Genomic DNA, 23,294 nt, shown 5'->3' with positions numbered 1-23,294 from the left:
CAAGTACCCGATTAACTCATTCGCATCTCCTGTATTTCGTATAATCTGTTCCCCCACATGCGAAACAGAAACTAGGCCAAGTTGAATTTCTTGTTCCCAAAAGTGTCGTCAGTGTCTTGAAGCCCCTCATATACCTGACTCGCATCAGTCCTGGCTAGAACTGGATTCAAGGTCGTACGGGAAAGATTGCCTGTAGTAGAATTGATTTCAGTTTCTATCCTGCATGCATCTTAGGTAGGTAGGTAGCCATTATTCTGATATGTTCTGTACATCCTTTGAACTATTAATCATATAGTTATGGTAGATACATGCATGGTGTCGCGGGTACACGCACACGTACACGCAGGTATACATTTGATTGTGAGGGGAATCTTCTGCCCCTTTCTTGGGCTTTCCAGGGTATCTCTCGTTCTTGTTCGTCTGTGTTTCTTTCTTTCTTTCTTTCTTGGTTCATTCTAAGGATCATGTTCAACGGTATCGGTTTGGGATATAGATAGGCAAATATAGATAGGTAAGGTATCGTGTCATTCGTGTCTGTCTGTCTGTTTGTCTGATGAAATGGAAGCCTTTGGCTTTGGCTGTTGGATCATCATACCGGATAGAAATTCCGTACAGCGTATTGTTCTGTAGACGCTTACTGAATGCTGTCGTTGCCGTGTGGACTTGGTGTTTGCATTGTGTAGCTGGGTAGCCGGAGTCGAGATATTCATCGCTTCGGTTCCATAAGGATAGCACCGCTTGACCACGGCCGAGTCGAAGTAATCAATCCGTCTTGGTCTTCTTGTCTCCGGCAGCCCCGAAAATAGTATTTATCCCCCTCGAGTGTTTTGAGCAGCTCGAACTACCCGCATCTTCAATTGCACAAGCATAGCTCTGTCTGGCTACTACTCAGCATTGACCGTCTTCGTCGCCTTTCTGTCTCCAGATGTCTTGAAAATAGTATCATCTCCCTCGAGCGTCTCGAACAAGCTCGAAGCCTCCCTCAGCGGTTCCCACCGAATGTTTCGCCGTTTCACCGGACCATCCCACTCGATATGTGGCGTCATGGCCAGTATGCGTCTCCAGGACCTCCGCATAAAGCGCAGGGTGAACATATGCGGCCGTCCACTCGAAAACCGTTCGAACGTGTCGCCCTTTTTCGGCCCATACAGCAGGAGCTCTTTGTTCAAAACAGTCCCTCCCTCCGCCGCCTTCGCCTTCTCCGTCGACCTGGCCTTTGTCCGCCGCGCCGGCGCATTCCACGAAATCTCACCACTCAACAACCCCAGTAAGGTAGCGCGCTCCGTATCCGGCATCGGCGGCAGCAAACCCGCCTTCACCTTGGTATACCACGTCCTACGTATATTCCGCCGGCGGCGCAAACAAGGATCCTTCCCCCAAACAGTCTTGCGCATCACAGGAGCAAGCTGCTTGGGCTGCTTATGGCGCAGTTGCTGGAGGTTCGGGTTCCCCTGCTGAGAGCGCAACAGCTCGACGACGATCTTAGGGGGGTTCCACCCGTCCTCGAACTGCGACGGCTGCTTCATGAGTTCCTCCACCGCTTCGTTGTTATGTGGCACGTCGCTCTCGATCATCTTGTCTGTCCATGCGTGTCTCTGCGACCCTTCGCGTCCGTAGGCCAGTCGCAGAACCTTTTCGAATGGCTTGAGGTAGCCCTCGTTGGCGCGTGTGAGGAGTGATAGTTTTTGTTTCCCTGTGCGTAGCAGTCGGCTCTGTCGGTTCCAGTCGCTTTTGAGGTCGTCTCTTACTGTTGGCTGGCAGTAGCGGCGGAAGCGCTGGACGACGTAGCTGTGCATGTGTGTTCGGGCGACGGGGTCCGGGAGGTAGGAACATTCGCGGAGGAGACATCTGTATAGGCGGGACCATTCTTGGGGGTGGACTGCCCCTGATTGGAAGCGGTCCATGGTGGGAACTTTCCGAGAGAAAGGAATATAGTCGTAGGTATTGAAGCAGGTAAAAGTGATAATAAGCTACCTTCGTACTGTATAACCAGCGACAGAACTTGAAGACTAACCCAATCAGGAAATACATGCTTTTGGCCTGGGGCAGCTACTTACGCGAAACACTAGGCCCAAAACGCGACCCCCCAAGAAAGACGGCCGGACCCCGCGACTTTCGAGCCTGTAATCAGTTCATTCTTGCAAATTCAACACCGCTAGTCGTTGCATGGGGATAGAACTGTTCTCGAATTATACAGAGTGACATCGATCAAAGATAACATTCCGCATCTACTTTGCACCGTTTTCTATCTCTTCTCTGTGCCAGCTGGCATCCCGTCCTCATCCCTTTCGTGGTCCCGGCACTAGCCACGCGCCTCCTTCGCCTCCTCGCGCGCCTGTCCGACGCCTGGTCGGGAGATCTCCTACGATAGCTGCACTTTCCCCACATGCTTTTCGCTTTTCTTCACGGCTGTTGATATCCGTGACGCCTATTGAGCATTCGATCGCCGCCTCGAGAACCATCTCGACGGTTTCCCAATCCAATCATTCACTGTCGTCCAGATCTCACCCGTGCATGGTGTCAGAGCTGGGTCCCCGACGCTGATATCCGACCGCTGCCATGGCGTCCAACAACCCTCCAGCGCGCCCCAGCTTACCCATGTCATACTCCCAGAGTAGCGTCGGCTCCGCCAACGGGATGTCCTTCTCGCAGTCGCAGATGGGCTCGTTCAACGCTTCTCAGTCGGTAGCTTCCACGCCCGGAGCCACGCCCCCTCCGCCCAAGATGTCGCAACAGTCGGCCATGTCGTTCACATATCCCAACGGTATGCCGCATGGCTCCCGGGGCAACATGGGTGGGTTCGAGGAGGTGAATGGGTATGGGACGATGATCCCTTATCCGGATGAGTTTAGACCGCAAATCTATCGGGTGGGTATCCCTGCGCCGGTGGTCACTGGTCTTTGATTGACAGGAGACGTCTCGACTAACTTCTTTCTGCCGCTAGGCTGTTTATTCTAATATTCACGTCTACGAAATGGAGGTCAATGGTGTCGCTGTCATGAAGCGTCGCTCCGACTCGTGGCTCAATGCTACCCAGATCCTTAAGGTGGCTGGTGTGGTCAAAGCCCGACGGACGAAGACGCTCGAGAAGGAGATCGCCGCGGGTGAGCACGAAAAGGTGCAAGGCGGGTATGGCAAATATCAGGGAACGTGGGTGCAGTACCAGAGGGGCGTGGACCTGTGTCGCGAGTATCACGTCGAGGAACTGCTGCGGCCACTGCTGGAATACGACATGGGATCCAACGGTACCGGTGGCTCTATGCGCGATCATTTGGACACCCCCACGAAGGAACAAGCGATGGCTGCGCAACGAAAGCGACTCTACAGCGGGATGGAAAACAGAGGGATGTCTCAACCCCAGCAAGGCACATTCTTTCAGAACATCTCTCGCACCGCGGCGACGGCTGTCAACGCCATGAGCAAGGCACGGTTCGATTCCCCTGCCGCGCGGGGCGCGGATAGTCGGCGGTCGAGTGTCGTGCGCAAACCGTCGACCCAGATGAACAGCCAAGAGTCCCAGATGCCTTTTGGCAGCCAGCAAAGCATGTACAGCATGACCTCGGACAGCGGCTTCGGGAGCAATTTCCAGGCCAACGGGCGGACTCCCCATGATCACATTGGCTTCGAGCACGAGGACTCGATCGAGCCTCCGCGAAAGCGCATGAGGTCTTCGTCCCACCAAACTCCATCGTTCGGGATGCAGTACGAGCCTGCATCGTTGTCGATGAACGAGCCTACGCCGACAGAGCCCAACGACTCCTTCTACCAAGATATGGACGTGCCAACCTCTGTCGTGATGGACGGGGACAAGACCGGCCACGAGCCTCTTGCGCCGGCGACCACTCCCGAGCGGTTCCAGAAAATGAAGCTCATCATGACACTCTTTCTCGATAAGCGGACCAAGGATTATACAACCCACCCTGCATTGATGCAGCTCACCGGCGATGATCTGGAAATCCCACTCGACGAATACCGGAACAACGCCTTGCATTGGGCGGCGATGCTGGCCCGCATGCCCCTGGTCCATGCCCTGGTCGCCAAGGGCGTCTCCATCTTCCGCCTCAACGGGGCTGGCGAAACTGCGTTGCAAAAGTCGGTTGGAACGAGGAATAATCTCGATTACCGGAGCTTCCCGCGCTTGCTACAGATCCTGGCCCCGACGATTGACATGGTTGACTACAGTGGGCGAACGATCCTCCACCACATCGCGGTCATGGCGGCCACGGGAGGGGGAGGGCACGTGTCGGCGAAGCATTACTTGGAAGCTTTACTCGAGTTCATCGTCCGCCACGGCGGCACTAACCAACGGACGCCCAACGGGACGCAGGAGAATGGCCAGAGCGCTCCGCCGGCAGGCGAAGTCATCACTCTGGGCCGGTTCGTCTCTGAGATTGTCAATCTCCGGGACGACCAAGGAGACACGGCGCTTAATCTGGCCGGACGGGCACGGTCTGTCTTGGTGCCTCAACTCCTCGAAGTGGGTGCCGATCCTCACATTCCGAACCACACGGGACTGCGACCTGCGGATTACGGGGTTGGCGTGGATATGGTGGATGGGAATGGGCAATGCCAGCAGTCTGGCAATCGAGACTCGTTCATGGACCAGCTTGCCAAGACAAAGAAGGAGATCCTAGATGGTAAGGCTTCCTCGGAACTCGCTCCTTTCAATATACTAATCATCTCCCAGCAACATTGGCTCAAATAAGCTCGATGGTCCAAGATACGCTAGGCGGTATCGACAGGGACCTTGCTACAAGTTTAACGAAGAAGCAAGAGAAATTCAGCCACTGGCACGACAAAATCCGCGAGACGGCCAAAGCACGACAGATTGAGCAGCGCCAGCTCGACGGGCTCAAACGCCAGAGCTCAGACCGTATCGAGCTCAGCCGACGACTCAAAAACCTCGAGCGGTCCTCCGAAGACCTACTCATCATCCTAAAAGGGATTCACGGCGACACATTCAACCCCTCAAAGACCATCCCCGTCGGCGAAGCCGACAAAGACTCCGGCCTCGACGTAACCGAGTACGAAGCCATCTTTCCCGAATCATTCGACCCAGCCGCAGGATTCACCGAGCACCAAGCAGCCTTCCTAAACTCCCTCCCACCCCCCGAGACTCTCCAGCGATACATGCAAGGCTACACCAGCGTAAACGACAACATCCTCACCGAAGTCGAGCGCCTCAAGTCCAAAAACGTCGTCCTCGGCCAAAACTACCGCCGCATGGTCATGGCCTGTACGGGTTGGTCCGCGGAGCAGGTCGACGACGCCGCCGAGGGGTTAACGCAGTGCGTTAAGGAATTAAACGATCACCCCGTTCCGGAAGACGAGGCGATCGAGATTCTGATGCGAGATCGCGGGCAAGATTGGTGATTGCTGAGCCTGAGTATCCGTACATATGTTTTTATATCTTTGTTTCTTTCTTGCTTGTTTTGATGTCACGACTAGCGATGTTTTACTATTCTAGGTACTGGTTGTTTTCTTTTTCTCTCTGGTTGTTTTTCTTTTTTATGATTTGTACAGGAGTATGGAGATTTCTGCTGTACTCTCCTACCACTACACCACAATTGTGCATGGGCTGCTAGCTACTAGTTTTGTGACGTGCATACAGCTACTTCATACCATATCATATCATGTCTGTCTGTATTTACAGATACCCTGGAATATACCGAATTATTTAATTCCACTCATTCATAAATCAGGGTCCTCTCGGCCGAATTGAAAGTCGATCAATCTATCACCATTTCCGTCTCCAGTTAAAAGTCCAGCCCAGCCCCGCCCCGGTACATAATATAAATACACTACCCCCTTCAGGAAATATATCTCTACCTTCTTACATATCTACCGGGTATATCACCAGTGGTGGCCCGTTCAATATGATTGATTATGATGGGAATCCAGGTGTGGAATTAACTAACGACATGTTATAACTATATCATGTTACTATATAATGCATAATCAAGTGTGATAGTATCGATAGGCTACCAGCACTACTCGTACTCTGTGCATGCCAAGGATGTAAGGGCCTGCAGGTTGCCGTTTACATGGTTTTTTTTTTTTTTTTTTCTTTCTTCTTCCTCCCTCTTTCTTTTCTTTCTCTCTCTCTCTATTCTTATTAGAAAAAAAGAAAGAAAGAAATTGAGTACGAAACCAACATGGTAAGTGCCGTAAAGCCAAGAAGCAAATGACGACGCCCAGGCCGGGGGGGTTACTCAAGTATCAGAGGCGTCGTGATCGCCAGCTGACATGCCTGACTTGGTGTTGGCCTTGGATTATGCATGAGAGATTTTTGATTCTTGGCTAGAGTCTTTTATTCTGCTGTATTATAAATATATTTTTTTTTTCTCCTTCGTTTGTTTGTTCGTGGTTGGTGGTCCTGTATTGGGTGCAGTAAGTTATGCTCGGACCTGTTCTGTTTTCTTCTTTTTCTCTTCTTTTCTTCCCTTCTCTCCTACTTATTTATTCATTCCAATGCGGATAATGTTTTCCGCAGTCAGTCAAAAAAAGCTTTGTGCCCAGGCTGGGCAGCCAAGCCAAGCCGGCAATACATACTATAAGTGGCAGAGACTAGCTAGCCAAGTCGCCATCCTGATGCTTACCTTCCAGACACACTGAGCCTCGGGTAAACCAATTTATGAATGGAGACGATCCCACGGCCACATTCCGCACATGTCGCGTGGGGGAAAGAGACTCCTCACTCCAGACCACACGGGATTTGATTGTTTTGAGTGAGTGGATGTCGAACCGTCGCAGTGACATCGGGCCATGTGCGGGTTGTCCAGTCAGGTTGGATCACACGAGCCCCTTATCTCCATCTTTGTCGAGCAAATGATGGTCTGGCTGGTTTGGCTGGGTCTCGTGCGGTTGGAGCTGAATTGTTATTCGTTGTGAGTGCTTTGAGCGTGGGGCCAGGATTTAAGGCTGGATCCTGGGGAGCGAATGGTGGGGGATTGTGTGATTACTAGCTTGGAGGGCTGGTGGGGGGTATTATGTCGTATTTCTGGGGATGTTGATTATTGTATATGGGGTATAGGATGGAAGGAAACGGGTTGAAAAGGAATGGACCATGAAGATGTATGTCGATTCAAAGGGATGGAGAATGGACACGCGAGAAGTGGAATCTGGAGAGAGAGGAGATTGTGGAGAGAAGCTCGGCCCATCTGGAGTAAAAGCTTGGCGGGCCACCGAATATTATACTACCAAGTAGTAGTAGTAGTAATAGTAGTATAGTATGATTACAAGTACCGAGATACCTCCAGCTCATTCCCGTTCATGCGGTCATGGACACACATCTTTCTCTTATTGCATTCCCATATTACCGATCGATATCTAACGCAAGGGATCCATTCTATTTGTTTGGTCACCAGTCCCAAATTACAACTGTCCTCCCGATATCATCACTCAAGCTGACTATCCCAATACCGAGTCAGAGATCGGCACACAACATGTCTCAGACTGGTTGGAACGCCCATCTCTCCATTAGCCACGACGACTCGGGCTAGTCTTCACCCTCTGCGGGGTTCATCGGGACAATTGACTATCCGCTGTCGAGAGCCGTACCGGTCTGCCGTCCAGCATTCTGATCCTTCGCTACTCATTTAAAGGAACTCTGACCTGTCCCGCCTGATCCCCCGCTTGGATTTCTTTTTTCCCGTCGGTCTCATCTCTATCCAATCTTCCCCTCGCCCGTCGCCCTTCTCTTTCTCGTCACTTGGATCCAGATTGACCATGACGGAGACGACGAAGCAGGAGCCCATTGCGGCGCGTCCGCTCCCGTCTCCAGATGATGACGATGAAATGGAGCACGTCGGTGTCTTGCGGTATCTGGTGACTCGGGTACCGACCCTGATGCCTCCAATGAACTCGGTCCCAAACCCGCTCGGCTCTCTGGCTCTTTTGAACAGGCAGCAGTGGCTTTTCTTCTCGGTAGGCCTACACGCCCTTGACTTTTGCAATAGGAACTAACCCCCCCAGGTCGCATTCTTCGCGTGGAGCTGGGATGCCTTCGACTTCTTCACGGTCTCGTTGACCACGTCGGAGCTGGCGAAGGAGTTCGGCAAGGAGATAACAGATATCACCTGGGGCATCACCCTCGTGCTCATGCTCCGATCCGTCGGCGCCATCACCTTTGGCATTGCCGCCGACCGCTGGGGTCGCAAGTGGCCTTTTATTGTGAACAACGTTCTTTTCATCGTGCTCGAGCTCGGCACGGGTTTCTGCCAGACCTATAAGCAGTTCCTCGCCTGTCGCGCTTTGTTCGGAATCGCCATGGGCGGTCTTTACGGGAACGCCGCGGCCACCGCCTTGGAGGATTGTCCCATGGAGGCGCGGGGGATTGTCTCGGGGTTGCTCCAGCAGGGTTACGCCTTTGGCTACTTGCTGGCTACTGCGTTTGCTCGGGCCTTGGTTGATACTACACCGCATGGATGGAGACCATTATACTGGTTTGGCGCATGCCCTCCCGTTCTGATCATCGCCTTCCGTCTCTGTCTCCCCGAGACAGAAACGTTCCGTCAGCGACAGGCGACCCGGGAGGATCTCCAAGGAGGCGTCACGTCGACGTTCCTGTCGGAAGGCAAAGTGGCGCTGAAGCGGCATTGGCTGATCTTGCTCTACCTGGTCCTATTGATGACGGGGTTCAATTTCATGGTGCGTCCCCATCCACTCTCCGTTTCAACGAGGCTATTCTAATGGTATCCTTCTCTAGTCCCACGGATCCCAAGACCTGTACCCGACGATGCTTGAAAACCAATACAACTTCTCCAAAGACGCCGTCACCGTGACGCAGGTCGTCGCCAACCTCGGCGCCCTAACCGGAGGCACGCTCATCGGCTGGTCGAGCCAAATCTTCGGACGACGCTTCTCAATCATCGTGATCAGCATCGTCGGCGGCGCACTGCTCTACCCATACACCTTCGTCCCATCGCAGAAGATCATGGCCGCGGCATTCTTCGAGCAGTTCTGCGTCCAGGGCACCTGGGGCGTAATCCCCATCCACTTGATGGAGCTTTCCCCCGGATCCATCCGCACCTTCGCCGTGGGGACGGCCTACCAGCTGGGCAACCTGGTCTCGTCGGCGAGCACGACCATCGAAGCCACCATCGGCGAACGGTACCCGCTGCCGTCGACGGACGGGGAAAAGCATTACGAATACGGTCGGGTGATTTGCATCCTGATGGGGGCGGTCTACGCCTACACGATCCTGGTAACGTTCTTGGGGCCCGAGCGACTGGGTCGCCAGTTTGACGTTGCGCACGACGCGGATCTGGCGGAGGTGACCGCTCACCGGGGGACGGAGGGCGATCCTGAGAAGGCCGGGATGCGACATGACGAATGATGGAGTACTGGACCGGATGATGTGGAGGGTTACTATGTGGGATGTTTATGAACCTGTTCTATATTTATCAACGGCTGTTTCAGACATTGCTATTCCTGCTGATCGACGGGTATAATATACTACTGATCTATGAAGTCCATAATGGACCGTTGAACCAATCTACATTCTCTACTAGATAGCACCATGTCTCAAACAGACGTATCGGATCAGTCAATCAACCCTGTCCAAATTAGGGTTGAAGCCACCACCTCCATAAGAAGTTAGTCGTAGTGAAGGTCAACGCCAAGCCCGTGACGCGGCCTCGAGACCATCCTCTCTAGATCTATTGGACGAACGGCCCATACCCCGGACGCTAAAAGAAGGAGGGATTGGGGGATGTTTGCTTATATTGGTTAGTTTTCCGGTGTGTGTTTCTCTCCGTTTTTCCTGTCTCTTTTGTTCTTGTTTGGTCACTGTGTAAGGTCGGGAACCGACGTCTATCTGTCGGGTTGGTCGGGTTGGTCAGGTTGGTTGGGTGGGTTATCCTAAGGTAAGTCCGTAGATAAGGTTAGCGACTGACCCATATGGAGATTGATATGATACTGTCAATGCAATCTTGTGATAAGATAGAGAAGCCTCAGAGTCTGCTTAATGTTGTGCTCATTGAACGAGGTTGTAGGCCCGTCCAGTCACGTTTTTTACTTATTCATTTTTGGGTGTCGATCATCATGTGGCTGGAGACAAATGGTGCCTGTGTGAGGAAAGAAACCGTGTATGCTTACCTAGACTACAGAATGAGGGATCATTCTCTTGGAGGTGGATGTTGGTGAAAGGTGGATGATGGGAGATCTAGAGATCTAGGTAGGAAGAGGAAACAAACAAGCGACACGATGGGGGAGAGGCTGCTTTTGTAGATTTCTGTTTCACTAGTACTACTACCTAACTACAGTCCTAGGTAGGGAATAGGTATAGAGGTCTATAACACTTCTAGTATAGACCGGGTTTCACGACATGGATGGGCTCATTAGGCGTTATTAGACGGGGAACGTTGATTGGTGAGGGATTAAGTAGAGGCTTCTCCAAATGGCGTAATGGTCTTCTTCCTTTGAGTCTGGTCGGTCGTACGTGTAGTACGCTGGGTGATTCCTTGAGCATTCTCTGGTGGTTGTTTTGGATATCATGGTTGGACTTCCCTGTTTCTTATCTGTGGTGCGTTGAACAGGTATATATTACGATGAATGTCGCACCTCGACATCTTGACTTGACTTTTACTTCCGGATCATCATATTGATCAAGTTCATTCGATCAAATCAACACGACCATCACTTTGCTCACATCGACGATGTTCATACATCCGAACCGTTGAACGAAACCAACGCCAAGGCTGGCTGCCCGTCTGCGGCCTTGCATAGCAGGAACCCGTGTATACTCTGGACTGTCCACTTGCACCCCATCTAATCTCTTTGTTTCCAGTCTTTCTCCTCTTCATCTCTCTCGTTTTTTTCTTCTCCTTCTTTCGTTCCCCCACCCCCCTCTCTCTCTATCCACTGTCGTTTCTTTCTTTCCTTTCTGAATTTTCTTTGTTTTTCTTTGTCTTACTCTTCATTCGTTTAGTCGGCTCTCGTTTATACCTCCGTCTCGGTCGGCCTGCCACTCGTTCGGCTTTCCCGGTCTGACTAGCTAACATTCTCCAAGCCAAGTCTTGATCCAAGACAAGAGGCGAATAAGGAAGAAAAAATTAGAAGAAAAAAAAATACAGAAAAACAGGGACAAATCTTGTTGACGAATCGTTCATCCAGAAATAAACAGGAGGATAAAGATCACCAAACAAAACAGCTGGGAAAAATCATCTGAAAACGACTCCTTGAGACACCTTAATTCGGCTCCCCTTGCCGCTCAATCCCACTCCCACTCCTTCCCGCCGCTGCGATTTTCCTCCTCCCCGACCTCCGAAACCCTCCCCCCCCTACTACTGGATGAGTATCACCACCATCGCGACTTCTTCCAATGCACAGACGCTCGTCTGGTTCGCCGGTCGAGGACGACACTGAAGATTCCCTGATCCCCCGCACTTCCTTCGACCCGAGTCATGCCCCGAATACTTTCGATCCGCCGGAGAAATCGCGTCCGCAGGTAGCCCGCACCAGTACCAGCTTCGACCTCCGTCGTCAAGACTCCACGGGCGCCGCGACGCCGCGACCCAGGAACTCCGGTCTGTGGAGGACCTTGTCCTCCACTTCCACCGTCACTCTCGCCGCCAACGAGCCGAAACCCTCCTCCCTCATGATCCCCCTCGCATCCCAGCGCCTGCCCATGGAGTCTTCTCCAGAGGCGCACCAGCGCGCTCGCTCGTCCCGTCTGCGCAGCCCCTGGACCTGCTCCATCCTGACCGCCCTGACCACCTTGCTCGCCTCCGTCTTCCTCTTCTCCATCCTCCGCTCGTTCTCCGCCCGGCAGACCGGTGGGGATGGCTGTGGCATTCCCGTCATGAGCCCGGCCTTTCTGCCCATGGAGGGCTTCGACACCGAACATACGCGATTCGCCAGCAAATACAATCTCTATCTTTACCGGGAGGCTGGCGTTGATGGGTACAACCGCGACAATTTCGGGGTAAGTGTGCTGAAGCTCGCGAGGAAGGTGGTCAATTCGCTAATTGTGAACCGTGTCTAGTTGAATGGTGCCCCTGTCCTGTTTCTCCCCGGAAATGCGGGCAGTTATCGGCAGGTCCGATCCTTGGCCGCCGAAGCCTCCAGACACTACGCCGACGTCGTCCGCCACGACCAGGAACGCTTGAATCTCGGCACCCGGAGCCTGGATTTCTTCATGATCGACTTCAACGAGGATATGGCCGCGTTCCATGGCCAGACCCTGCTCGATCAAGCCGAATACGTGAACGAAGCTATCGCTTACATCCTCTCCCTCTATCATGATCCCCGGCGATCTTTTCGCCGAGACCCCAACCTACCCGACCCGAGTTCCATCATCCTCGTGGGCCATTCCATGGGCGGCATCGTGGCGCGCACCACGCTGACCATGGCCAACTACCAAGCGAACTCCGTCAATACCATCATCACCATGTCGGCCCCGCACGCCAAACCCCCCGTCTCGTTCGAATCCGATGTCGTCCATACCTACAAGCAGATCAACGATTACTGGCGCGAGGCCTACTCGCAGACCTGGGCCAACAACAACCCCCTGTGGCACGTCACCCTCATCTCCATCGCCGGCGGCTCCCGCGACACCGTGGTGCCCTCCGACTATACCAGCATCTCGTCGCTGGTCCCAGAGACCCACGGGTTCACCGTGTTCACCTCCACCATTCCCGACGTCTGGATTGGGATGGATCACCTGTCCATCACCTGGTGCGACCAGTTCCGGAAATCGATCGTCAAGTCGCTCTTTGAAGTGGTGGATGTCCGGCGCGCCAGTCAGACCAAGCCCCGGGCGGAACGCATGCGCATCTTCAAGAAATGGTACCTGACGGGGTTGGAGTCGGTGGCCGAGCGGACATTGGCCCAGAAAGAACCTAGCACCATGCTGACACTTGAGGACGAGTCGACCACGATCTTATCGCAAGGTCAACGGCTGGTCCTCCGCGAGTTGGGTCACCGCCAGGGTCCCGGCATCCACCTTCTTCCCATTCCGCCCCAGGGGGTGTCGGGCAAGAAGTTCACCCTCCTGACCGACCAAGGATTGGACAAAACCGGAGATCAAGGCAGCCTGGGGGTGTTGTTCTGCAGCGTCTTCCCTCTGCACGATGGCAAATTGTCCCCCGCCTTGTTAAATATGGACCTCCCCGGGGGCAATGCCGACGCGACCCGTCTCGCCTGCAAGAACGCGGCCGACGACGAGATCCACCTGCCGGCGTCCACCCACACGTCGCATCACCCGTACGATCGGACCCGGCCCTTTTCGTATCTCCAGTACGATCTGGAGGATCTGGTGGAGCACCAGTTTGTCGCGGTCATCGACAAGGCCAACGCACCCACCAAGGGCTGGGTGTTGGCGGAGTTCTCGGACAGTTCGGATTCCATGATCCGGGCTCGCATGGGCCTCGGCGGTCTGCTCAGCGCTGGGTTGAAAGTGCGCCTGCCCGCCAGCCGTCCCATGCTCACCGAGTTGAAGATCCCCGCGCTTCACTCGAGTCTGCTGGACTACCGGCTCCGGGTTGTGCGGCGCAGCGACGGGAAGCGGCAAGAACTCTTTGCGCCCCTCCTGCGGCAGTCGATTCCCGACCCGCATGAGTCCAAGTTCTTCGTCAACGTGAAAGACGTCAACGTGAACCTGCACGGTGTGGCACCCTTCATGCCACCCCCGCTGCGCGACCAAGCGACCCTCGGCGGGGTGTCGTTCCAGCTGTGGACCGATCCCACCAGCGAGTCCACCGTGGATCTCTACTTGACGGTGGACATCGCCAGCAGTCTCGGCGAGCTGGTGATGCGGTACCGGACGGTGTTTGCCGCCTTCCCGATCCTCGTCGTTGCCTTGGTCCTCCGCAAACAGTTCCAAGTGTACGACGATACGGGGTTCTTTATCACCTTTGGCGAGGGTCTCGATCGAGCCCTTCGTTCGTCCTTGCCCATCTTATTTCTCGCCATGTCCTTGTTGGCCTCGTCTCTGGCGACGCCGACCGTTCTGCCGCCGAGTGATGACCCGTACCACTGGAAAATCAACGCCACCGAGGCGCCGGTCGATTTTACCAAGAACGACCTTTTGTTGGGCTCGCAAGATGCCTTTTTCTGGTTTTTGGTGCCCATCTTTGGTCTGATCAGTGTGGGGGTGTGCGTGATTGTCAACTATCTTGCGATGGGTCTGCTGTTCATTCTGTCCTCGGTTTACGGGCACCTAAGCAGCCAGTCGGGCTACATCAAGCGCGACGATAAAGAGTAAGTGACATACGAAACATTAGTAGGTTTCCCACTAATCATTCCCCAGGAACGCCCTTAGCTTTTCTACTGCCACCCCGAGACGCCGACTTATCACCACCGCCGTCCTCCTCATGCTAGTATCAACGGTCATCCCGTATCAGTTTGCCTATCTGGTGGCATGTATCGTGCAGCTAGCCACGTGTGTGCGGGCGCAGTGGCATGCCAAAGAAACGGTTAGTCTTACATCTATCTTCGGGTCTGAACATGACTAACGACATGTAGAGGTCTACGTCGTCCTACAATTTCACCAACTACACGCACTCGATTTTCATCCTGATGCTGTGGATCCTACCCATCAACATCCTGGTCCTCCTGGTCTGGGCCCATAACCTAGTCGTGCACTGGTTTATGCCGTTCTCCTCACACCATAACGTTATGTCTGTAATGCCATTCATTCTTCTTGTTGAAGCCATGACGACGGGAACTATGATTCCTAGAGTCACCTCACGGTATGTCTCCATCCACAGAAGGTCGAATGCACCGCTGACATCACAAGGCTAAAACACATCACCTCAATCATCCTCTTCTCCATTGCGATCTACTCCGCCGTCTACGGCGTCTCCTACGCCTATCTACTGCACTACCTCGCCAATATTCTTTCGGCATGGCTAGTAGGGGTCTACCTTTTCAGCAGCGGCTTCTCCATCCGGCGAATATGGCGAGCCCTCGAGGAAGACGACAGCGTCTGCGAACCCGGAAGCATGAAGAAAAAGCCCTAATGTTATCCTTTTTCTCCCGCTCATTTTACACGATTCCTTCCCAGCACACCCCAACTTTTTTTTCCCTCAATCTTATTCCCTTTATTGCATTTCAGGGTCTGCTGGCCACACTTACGGAGTTTAAGCTAGTTCATTGCCTATTGAGCGGTGTTCTTGGCTTTATTTTCATTCTTTCTGATCCCACCGGCCGGTACTCGGTTTGTATATCATTTCTTCTACTTACTATTTCTTCCTCTTTTTCATTCTTCCTATCTATTGATCGATCGGATGGAGGCTCCATGTTATGATAGGGTGCTAGGTCACAGCTGAGACAGTTGCTTTACATGTCTTGTATATACGGGTGGATCTAGATATAGATAGATTTGTGGATCGCAGCGTGTTACTTTACGATAGAGGAGTTGGGATATATAATATTTACTTATTTGACTACTTAATATATACTGAGTATAAGTGTAGTATGATGAGATCTTTCTAAAATAATAATACATACATGTACAATCCCAAGTATACAAATACAACCAGATGAAAGGACGAGAGAGAGTGCGAGACAGAGAAAATGTGAGAGAGATATCACCACCCAACAGGCCCCACCCTAACAACCCCCTCCCTCTGTCTTTCTCTCAACCTCTCTCCCCGTTCAGCAACCCTCTCCCTCCGTTCCCTAGCAACCCTCTCCCCCCTGACCCTCCCCTTCCCCCCAAACTTCAACTTCGTAATCAAATCCGCCGCCTGGCCGCGCGTTAAATCCGACGTCTGCATCTTGCCCTCCCTCACCTTCGCCTTATTCAGGTACGCGATTTGGGCAGCGCTCGCCCGGCCACGTCGCCACCCCTGCTGGGACGAGATGTACCGCTCTGTGAAGTGCGCGGAGGCGAACGTGTCCGCTGCGTGGACTGCGGAGGGGAGGGTCGGGGAGGTGGTGAGGAGGCGCGGGCGGGTGTAGGTTGGGGTGAGGGTTGTTGGGGAGGTGTATTTTTGGACGTGGTGGAGGGTGTATGGTTCGTTTTCTTGCTGGCGGGGGGGGGATGACGGGGTGCGGGTGATTGTGAGCCAGCCCGAGTCATCGGAGAGGATGTATTTCTCTTCTGGGGTCTTGGCGTTGCTGCCGGCGACGCGCACCCAGGCGTATCTGCTTAGCGAGCGGATGTGTTTCTCGGATTTGAGATCGTGGATGAGATCGTAGATGGTGTCGTATTTGGTGAAGGAGAGGGTGATCTCGTTGTTGTCTGAGTCTGTGGCCTTGGTGTCTTCTTCTTCTTCTTCTTTTTCTTCTTCTGCGACGTCTTCGGGTGGTGGCGTGGTTGGTTGTGTGGTCGGCCGTTTGGTTAGCTCTGTCGCCGTCGCGGCGTTGATGATCTCGTCCGGGTGCAGGCCGAACAGGGTCGGGGTGGACACGACGCCTGCGTCGACAGTGCCGACCATGTCGATGATGTGGCAGTCTTTCTTCCCCGGGTGGAGGCGCAGTCCGCGGCCGATCATCTGGACGAGGAGGTTCTGCGAGCGGGTGGGTCTTGCGAGGAGCACGCAGTCGATGTTGGGGATGTCGGTTCCCTCCGTGAAGAGCCCGCAGTTGAGTAAGACGGGGAACTCGCCCGCTTTGAAGGCAGTCAGCTCCGCGTCGCGCTGCTTCTGCGGCGTGTCGCCCGTGATGTAGCGGGCGTCGAGGCCGTGCGCGCGGAACGTGTCTGTCAGCGAGCGGGTGTGCTCGACGTTCACGCAGAAGACGAGCGTCGAGTGGCGGTCGGCGGCGTTGGCGAGCCAGGCCCGCACGGTGACCGTGTTGGTCGTGTCGGTGTTGACGGCCCGCGCGAGCGACTCGAGTTGGAAGTCGCCGCGGCTGTCGCTTTTGACACCCGAGAGCTTCGCGTTTGACTGTACCGTTGTGAAGACCGCGTTCGCGAGCCACTTGTCGTTGATCATGTCCATGTAGTCCTTGTGGTAGACGATGTGGTCGATGGCCGCGCCGAGGCGCAGGCCGTCCGCGCGGGCGAAGGTGGCGGATACGCCGACGAGGACGGGCGCGTCCGGGGTGGGTTCCTGGAGTCCGAAGTGGTCGAGGACGGAGCGGTAGGTCGGCGCGACGATGTGGTGCGCTTCGTCGACGAGAATCAGTTTGAAGCGCTGTGGGTCGAACTTGTCGAGTCGGTCCTGGCTTAGCAGGCTTCTTATCGATGCGATTGTGATGTCTGCTGTGCCTGTGCTTCTCAAGTTGCCCATCTCGATGCTAACTGTTCGGTCGGGGTACGCGGCACGACAGTGTGCGGCGGCTTGGTCGACGAGTTCTCGGCGATGCGCGAGGATGAGGGTTCTGTTGCTGGTTTCATTGCGTGGGGGGATTCGGCCGATGAGCTGCGTGAAGATTACCTAGAAGAAAGAAAGAGGGTTAGTTCGAGGTGTCGTGTTGTATGTTCGGTGGCTTCGTACAAACCGTTTTGCCGGCTCCTGTCGCGAGCGATATCCCTAGGCGCTTGTGGCCTTGCTTGATGTAATCTAGGACTGATTGGATGCATTCTTCCTGGTAGTCTCGCAGGACTATACCAGGGCGTGAAGATTGTTGCGGTGCTGGTCCGGGGGACAGGGTCGCGTTGCAGCGCCACTGTTGCCCTAGTTTAGGCCGCCATGCGAATGTCAACGGCCTCCAGAGACGTAGGACGGGAATCAAGCCCGACATTCCACGACGGAGAGCCATCCAGATCCATGGGTTGGAAGGATGTTATAAGATGCGGAGTAGTTCAGTTGACGATGGAGAGAAGGACGGTAAAGGTGCAATGCAAACACTGCAAACACCTTATCAGATCAGAAATCTCGATCAGTCCAATTCTTTCCATGACGAATCCCAATATCCAAAGATGTTCTCGAGTTGATCAACTGAACAAGTGATGTTCCCACCGTTCGTCCAGAGTCCATGTCTTTGGTGCGACGCCCCGGACATCCAACTTGACGATGAGCAGCTCGAGCTCCTACGAGCCGGACGACAACGACGCATCGGACTCCGACATCGAAACCCGCGCGCATGTCCCCCCTTCGTCTCCTCCAGCTCGCAATCGCCTAGTCTCCCCATCGCATGAGCCGAATGGCCCATCCTCCGCGAGGATAAATCTCCGCGCGAAGAGAGGCACCCGCGACCAGGTCCTCAATGACCTCTACACATCGTTAGGGCAGGAATCCGTGGACGCATACCACAGTCTGCTAGAAGATGCGATCGGCGATTCCGTGCCGTCGAGAAACCCCGTGGACGAGAACTACAATGCTACGCAGAATGGGATCGTGATTTGGACGCCGCAGGAGAAGCAGGTGTTCTACAATTGGCTCCACCGGAAGGGGAGGAATGGCGTTGCGGAGATCGCCAGCGCCATCGGCTCCAAGTCGGAGCTGGAGGTCCAGGAATTCCTCAGACTGCTGCACAGGGGGCTAGAGCGACAGCATCTGCGGGACCGGCACACGCGGACAATCATCCTAGGCGACGTTCCCGCCGCAGCGGACGTAGGGAGAAAGTGCTGCTCCGCACTAGACCAATACGCCGAGCTGCTAGCTCTCGAAGAGCAACAAACAGAAGACGACGTCGGGAGAGCGCGAAACCACGACCTGTGGATCATAGACCGAGACAACGCGCAAGAAGTAGACGACGAGGTCCAAGACGCGGAGAAAGCCGACACGCAACTCGACTCCGACTCCAGCGTATACCACACCGCGGGGCTATTCAATCTGAGCACATGGATCCGTCTCTCCGAGCGCTTCTTCATGAACCCCGGCGGGGCACGCATGGACGACAATTGGGTCAACGTGGGGTTCGCGGGCGAATCCCCCTCCATGACAGCGGACAGCCTTGCGGATTTCTACACGCTGGCCGTGAGCGTCACGCGCCGTCTCGTCCACTCCACGCTGTTCTTCGCCATGTCGCGGCTGCGGAACATGAGGGAGACGGGCAATGCGAAGGCGAAAGTTGTACGCTCCCGCGATGTCCACACTGCTCTAGATGTACTGGGCATGAAGCGTGACCGAGTCGATCACTGGGTGGGACTCGCCCGGAGATGCAACCTTACCGTTGAAGACGTCCGCAATCGACGAGGCTGGAAGCCTGTGCTTATGGTCCTAGACGACGTAGAAGATATTCTGTCAGGTCGAGCCCCTTACGACACGGAGTCGCGCGAGCGAAGCATCTCGAACAGACGCCCCGGCGCAAAGGACGAGCCCGAGGACGAGGACGACGACGACAGCGAAGACGAATCATCCCACCCCTCCCGAGAATCATCCATCCTTTCCTCCCCTGCAGAGTCTCTCCCCGACAACGAAGATCAAACCCCCGTCGACCCCGAAGACGACCACGCCGAACAACTCGACCAAGAAGCCAGCCGTCTCGAAGAATCCCACCTGTGGGAGATCCTCGGCCACCCCCAACCCCAGCCCAGCCTCAAGTCCGACAATCACCCCACCACCACCCGGGCAAAGAAGCGGCCCGTCGGCGAACGCAAGACACAAGACGACCTTGCCAATTGGCGGGATAGGACTTTATACCGCAGTGACTGGGAGGAACATGGTCATGATACTGTTGGCATCTACGAGGAGATCTCAGAGAACAGGCGCAAGAGGCGACGACTGCGTCAGGCCTCTCCCAAGTCAGATTACTCCAGCGATAGCGAGGATAACCATCCCGCAACAGCCGCGAACAGCGCCATCTCACACAGTGAGAACGCCGCCGACGAAGACGACAACCAAACCCACACCCACATGGAAGTCGACAACGACACCAACAATAACAAATCCCCTCCCCCTACCCCAACCCCAACCCTCAAACAAGATTCCAGCCAATCCCAGCCTATCACATCCGAAAAAGCCCAACGTTCTCCATTTCCCGAGCCCAAAAACGAACACACGTCCAGCTCGGAAGACGACGACTTACCCAGCGCCCGCGAGAGATCATCCTTGGGAGACATAGATGATGAAGAGGATGAAAAAGTTGATAAGGCTTTGTTTTCTCGTCCTATGAGTCCTTTGGGCTGGGAGGATGATTGAGTCCATGTTATGGATTGTATTGTATGTATATATGTGTATACTATACGTGGTAGTGGACTGGGCCCGTTGATGAATGATTATGAGGGCATTCGTCTACTTACTTATCTACTTACTGTTCTTATATATTGTAAATTAACTACTATGAAGGGAAAAGACATTATAAACACTTGTAGTTTGAATATTAATTAGTGATTTTCCACTAATATAGTCATCAGACTGCAGACATCCAACTCGAATATGACATACTAAAAGTACTAAAGCTAGAAGATAGAGTAAAGAAATGATTGCAGACAATAATATAACTAAACTAACTCTAAACTCCCAAAACAATTTACGCCTTTTCCTAGCTGAGTAAAATCTGCAAATCCCCTGAGGAAAGGAATAGGAAAAAGAAAACAACAACAGATAATCACATCCATCAGCTCTTCCATGCCCACCAGCAGTGTTCACTCCCTACCCCTCCTCCTTCACTGCTTGCTCCCATCAGATCAACAGGATGAAGGCCTGGCAATGCCCATACCACGCCCGAGCATAATGTACAATACATGGATATTATAAGAATGAACTGAACTGAACTAAACCCTCGCGACCCGCCCTCCTAGCCTACCCAATCTGGTCATGAATTTCATATTTTTTTTTGACACTTTTTTGCTCTTTTGTTATTTGTTTGTTCTTTCGATGGTTGAAGATCATCCGCCATTTACAACTCCAGCGTCTTGTAATCGGCGCCTCCCTCGGCACTCGGCGGCTGCACGCCGGCGCGGCCTTCGGCAGGCTGGAAGTTGACACGGCTGCCCATGGCGGCGTTCGCCGCGTCGGCGATCATGTTGTTCGCCTCCTCGCCGGGACCCTTGAGGCTGGCAGCCTGCAGGGTGTCCTGGACGTCCTTGACGCGCTTCTTGAACGCCACGCGGTCCAGGAACAGTTGCTGGCGCGCGAGTTCGAGCTCCCGGCGCTCGGCTTCGATGATCTCTTCCATCTCGTTGAACTGCTGCAGCTTGATCTCGAACTTCTGGAGCGTGACGTTGACGGCCGCTCCGACCAGGCGGGTCATCTCGCGCTCTTCGTGCGAGGCCAGGGCGCCCGCGCGAGCGGCCGATGCGGCCAGGGCCACGGTGGGTAGAGACGGCTTGCCATCTTTATCGGTGCTGGAGACCTCTGCCACGTCGGTGGCGCCTTCGTCACGGGTGGTGGTGGTGGTGTTGTCGACGTCCATGGAGTCCTCCGTCTTCACGGTCGACCCCTCCTTCTCCTTGCCCTTGTCCTGGGGCCTGTCCGCGGCGGGGCCCTTCTCGAGCTGCTTGCGCAGCTCCTTCCGGATCTCGTCGACGGAGCGGCCCGCAGCCGCCGCTGCAACGGCCGGCTCGGCCATCTGCGCCAGGAAAGCGACCACAGACAGGACGGGGTTCTCCGCCTGGCTGATGGGGTCCCGTCCGGACGATGCGCGCATCTCGGGGCCGTCCTCGACATACTTGTCTTCGATCTCGAGCTGCAGGAACTTCATCACACATTCCTCCTTGGTCCGGGTGCCCACGTGGCTGGCAATTTGGTCCCAGTTGTCATCGAAGTTCTCCAGGCCCTCCAAGAGCAACACCAGCTCCCCATCCGACCACGGGGCATCCTTATCGGCGGTGATGGTGTGCGCGCTGTCCTCCAGCTTGACGAAGTCGGAGGCGCTGTGGCTGGAGGGCATCCTGCCTTGCAGGAAGCAGTTCGGGCAAAGGTCGTACTTGGAGTCCGGAGCACTGGGGTTGACGTTGGCCGGGGCCGATTTGGCGTAGTGGAATCGCAGGCGAGTGCAGTCGATCCCGCACGAGAAGCAGTGGGACTTCTTTCGAGGGTCTTTCTCTTCCAAGGTCTTCGACGCCGACTCCCCGTTGCCGTTGGCGGCCGCACCGTCTCCATTCGTTTGGTTCTCCTTCTCCTCTGTGGTGGGGGTGATCTCCTTGCCCTTGTCATCGTAGATATTGCGGCGGATTTCGAGGTTGAGATCGGCCTTGGATGCGGGTGTGGCGGACGCTGCCCGGTCGGTCGCGGAAAGAGGCTTTCCAGGTTTGACGAAGTGATTGGGGCCTGGCTGGAATGGCTGCAGGCCGCGCGGGGTATCGGCCACCACGCGGAAGTGCCCGGTAAAAGGGGGACCAATGTTGGAGGGACGCGTTTGAGGATCCACCTTGAACATGTCAGCATGAAAAAAAAAAAACGGACCAGCCTCCCCTTCAGAAGAACTCACTTGGTAGTTAATGAGGCCCCACTGCTCCAGGAAGGAGTGGACACGCATGATGGCGCAGACATCACCGGCGAGGTTGCGACGGCAAGCGGTGACGGTCAGGTATTCGATGGGGTTCAATCGATATGTGTTGATCATGAAATCACGGTAGTCCTTGTAGACGGCGGGGGTCTTGCTTCGATTCCGGCCGTTGAAGAACTCTGCGAGAGCCTTTCTCTCGATGGGGTGGATGGCGTGCATGTCAAACCACGTGGAGTAGCTGGGGAGGATGATGGCATGGGTTTGCGACACGAGATGATCGCGTGCCGACGATTCGACGGATGTCTTCTGTGCGGGCTGTTCCTCCGCCGCGCCCTCTGCACCGGCCTGTCCGGGGGTTTCGGCGTCGTCTTCGCCTTCTTTCTTCGCCTCCGTCTCCGTACCGCCCATCTCCTCATCTTCCGCGTCCCCCTCCGCATTCTGCGGCTTGGGGGAAGCCGGGGCATCTAGCGGATTATCAGTGCCCGTAGCAGACTCAATATTTTTCGCAGGAGACTCTTGGCGCGATTGCGATTCTGGTCATGATGATTGCGGATGTTGGCAAATCCCGGATCCTCTTAGGGGAAGGGGAGGGTGTCAGGGAAGAAAAAACCTACCGGAGGCGTTGATCACATCGCCGGGGGCGTCCTGACCGGTCGTCATATTGTGCAGGTCATCGGCAGCGCCGCTGGAGATCGCAGGGCTGTCTTCCATCTTGAGAGGGTGATGATGGGGGAGAAGGGGGGAGTGGGGATATGGATCGAGATCGCAAGCGACGGGGAACCAACAAGGGTCTTTTGTCTGGCCTCAGCAGACGGGGAAGAACGGGGACCAGGCCGCAGGTACTCTGGATCGACAATCAAATACAAGCAAGGGTTCCAAAAGAGAGAAAGAAGGTAAAAGCAGCGGAGAAGAGGAAGGCAAGACCACCCGACGGGGGAGAGAAAGATAGAGATGAGATGAGTGAGGATGGAAATCAGACGCTGAGCTCAACTCGCTCCAGTCGCGACACGGAAAACTCGCGCCAAGACCTGATAACCACACTAGTCCTGTTTGGGACTAGATCGCCA

At 54.6% G+C, this 23,294-nt stretch overlaps 7 protein-coding genes across 7 annotated transcripts; 4 read left to right on the top strand and 3 right to left on the bottom strand.

Annotated features, from left to right (window-relative positions):
- Positions 1-469: 469 nt before the first annotated feature.
- Positions 470-1,884, bottom strand: BDW47DRAFT_97687 (uncharacterized protein). The gene has a single exon (XM_024820470.1). It carries the CDS (start codon positions 1,794-1,796, stop codon positions 885-887), a length of 912 nt encoding a protein of 303 aa, XP_024676706.1. The 5' UTR covers positions 1,797-1,884; the 3' UTR covers positions 470-884.
- Positions 1,885-2,183: 299 nt separating this feature from the next.
- BDW47DRAFT_3586 (putative APSES transcription factor (MbpA)) lies at positions 2,184-5,615 on the top strand. Its single transcript, XM_024818819.1, has 3 exons — positions 2,184-2,868; positions 2,945-4,637; positions 4,688-5,615. Exons 1-3 carry the CDS (start codon positions 2,560-2,562, stop codon positions 5,371-5,373), a joined length of 2,688 nt encoding a protein of 895 aa, XP_024676705.1. The 5' UTR covers positions 2,184-2,559; the 3' UTR covers positions 5,374-5,615.
- A 2,113-nt stretch (positions 5,616-7,728) lies between these two features.
- On the top strand, positions 7,729-9,337 carry BDW47DRAFT_121795 (sugar transporter family protein; the record flags this gene model as incomplete). Its single annotated transcript, XM_024815706.1, has 3 exons — positions 7,729-7,926; positions 7,975-8,649; positions 8,708-9,337. 3 exons carry the CDS (start codon positions 7,729-7,731, stop codon positions 9,335-9,337), a joined length of 1,503 nt encoding a protein of 500 aa, XP_024676704.1.
- A 1,754-nt stretch (positions 9,338-11,091) lies between these two features.
- Positions 11,092-15,113, top strand: BDW47DRAFT_3556 (GPI inositol-deacylase). Its single transcript, XM_024818812.1, has 5 exons — positions 11,092-11,926; positions 11,987-14,202; positions 14,252-14,417; positions 14,467-14,693; positions 14,741-15,113. The coding sequence occupies exons 1-5, from the start codon at positions 11,324-11,326 to the stop codon at positions 14,961-14,963; spliced, it is 3,435 nt and encodes a 1,144-aa protein (XP_024676703.1). The 5' UTR covers positions 11,092-11,323; the 3' UTR covers positions 14,964-15,113.
- A 420-nt stretch (positions 15,114-15,533) lies between these two features.
- BDW47DRAFT_130414 (ResIII-domain-containing protein) lies at positions 15,534-17,652 on the bottom strand (the record flags this gene model as incomplete). The annotated part of the gene is made up of 2 exons (XM_024817098.1): positions 15,534-17,327; positions 17,392-17,652. The coding sequence occupies 2 exons, from the start codon at positions 17,650-17,652 to the stop codon at positions 15,534-15,536; spliced, it is 2,055 nt and encodes a 684-aa protein (XP_024676702.1).
- Positions 17,653-17,906: 254 nt separating this feature from the next.
- Positions 17,907-19,976, top strand: BDW47DRAFT_114780 (uncharacterized protein; the record flags this gene model as incomplete). The annotated part of the gene is made up of 2 exons (XM_024814716.1): positions 17,907-19,563; positions 19,624-19,976. 2 exons carry the CDS (start codon positions 17,907-17,909, stop codon positions 19,974-19,976), a joined length of 2,010 nt encoding a protein of 669 aa, XP_024676701.1.
- Positions 19,977-20,196: 220 nt separating this feature from the next.
- rscE (putative RSC complex subunit (RSC8)) lies at positions 20,197-23,171 on the bottom strand. The gene is made up of 3 exons (XM_024820469.1): positions 22,842-23,171; positions 22,210-22,760; positions 20,197-22,149 (listed from the first exon to the last, which is right to left on the bottom strand). The coding sequence occupies exons 1-3, from the start codon at positions 22,936-22,938 to the stop codon at positions 20,677-20,679; spliced, it is 2,121 nt and encodes a 706-aa protein (XP_024676700.1). The 5' UTR covers positions 22,939-23,171; the 3' UTR covers positions 20,197-20,676.
- Positions 23,172-23,294: the final 123 nt, after the last annotated feature.

The sequence above is a fragment of the Aspergillus candidus genome (assembly GCF_002847045.1).
Source record: "Aspergillus candidus strain CBS 102.13 unplaced genomic scaffold BDW47scaffold_1, whole genome shotgun sequence".
Lineage (NCBI taxonomy): Eukaryota > Fungi > Ascomycota > Eurotiomycetes > Eurotiales > Aspergillaceae > Aspergillus > Aspergillus candidus.
This window is presented reverse-complemented; position numbering and strand designations above follow the sequence as displayed.

What these genes read in the sequence shown, in the direction of transcription:
- BDW47DRAFT_97687 (XM_024820470.1), bottom strand. Translation starts at nt 1,796, where the DNA reads ATGCACAGCTACGTCGTCCAGCGCTTCCGCCGCTACTGCCAGCCAACA.
- BDW47DRAFT_3586 (XM_024818819.1), top strand. Translation starts at nt 2,560, where the DNA reads ATGGCGTCCAACAACCCTCCAGCGCGCCCCAGCTTACCCATGTCATAC. An exon ending in TTAGACCGCAAATCTATCGG is followed by an intron (nt 2,869 to 2,944) that starts GTGGGTATCCCT and finishes TTCTGCCGCTAG; the next exon opens with GCTGTTTATTCTAATATTCA. An exon ending in AAAGAAGGAGATCCTAGATG is followed by an intron (nt 4,638 to 4,687) that starts GTAAGGCTTCCT and finishes ATCATCTCCCAG; the next exon opens with CAACATTGGCTCAAATAAGC.
- BDW47DRAFT_3556 (XM_024818812.1), top strand. Translation starts at nt 11,324, where the DNA reads ATGCACAGACGCTCGTCTGGTTCGCCGGTCGAGGACGACACTGAAGAT. An exon ending in ACAACCGCGACAATTTCGGG is followed by an intron (nt 11,927 to 11,986) that starts GTAAGTGTGCTG and finishes AACCGTGTCTAG; the next exon opens with TTGAATGGTGCCCCTGTCCT. An exon ending in ATTCCTAGAGTCACCTCACG is followed by an intron (nt 14,694 to 14,740) that starts GTATGTCTCCAT and finishes TGACATCACAAG; the next exon opens with GCTAAAACACATCACCTCAA.
- rscE (XM_024820469.1), bottom strand. Translation starts at nt 22,938, where the DNA reads ATGGAAGACAGCCCTGCGATCTCCAGCGGCGCTGCCGATGACCTGCAC. An exon ending in CGATGTGATCAACGCCTCCG is followed by an intron (nt 22,761 to 22,841) that starts GTAGGTTTTTTC and finishes CATCATGACCAG; the next exon opens with AATCGCAATCGCGCCAAGAG. An exon ending in GGGGCCTCATTAACTACCAA is followed by an intron (nt 22,150 to 22,209) that starts GTGAGTTCTTCT and finishes GACATGTTCAAG; the next exon opens with GTGGATCCTCAAACGCGTCC.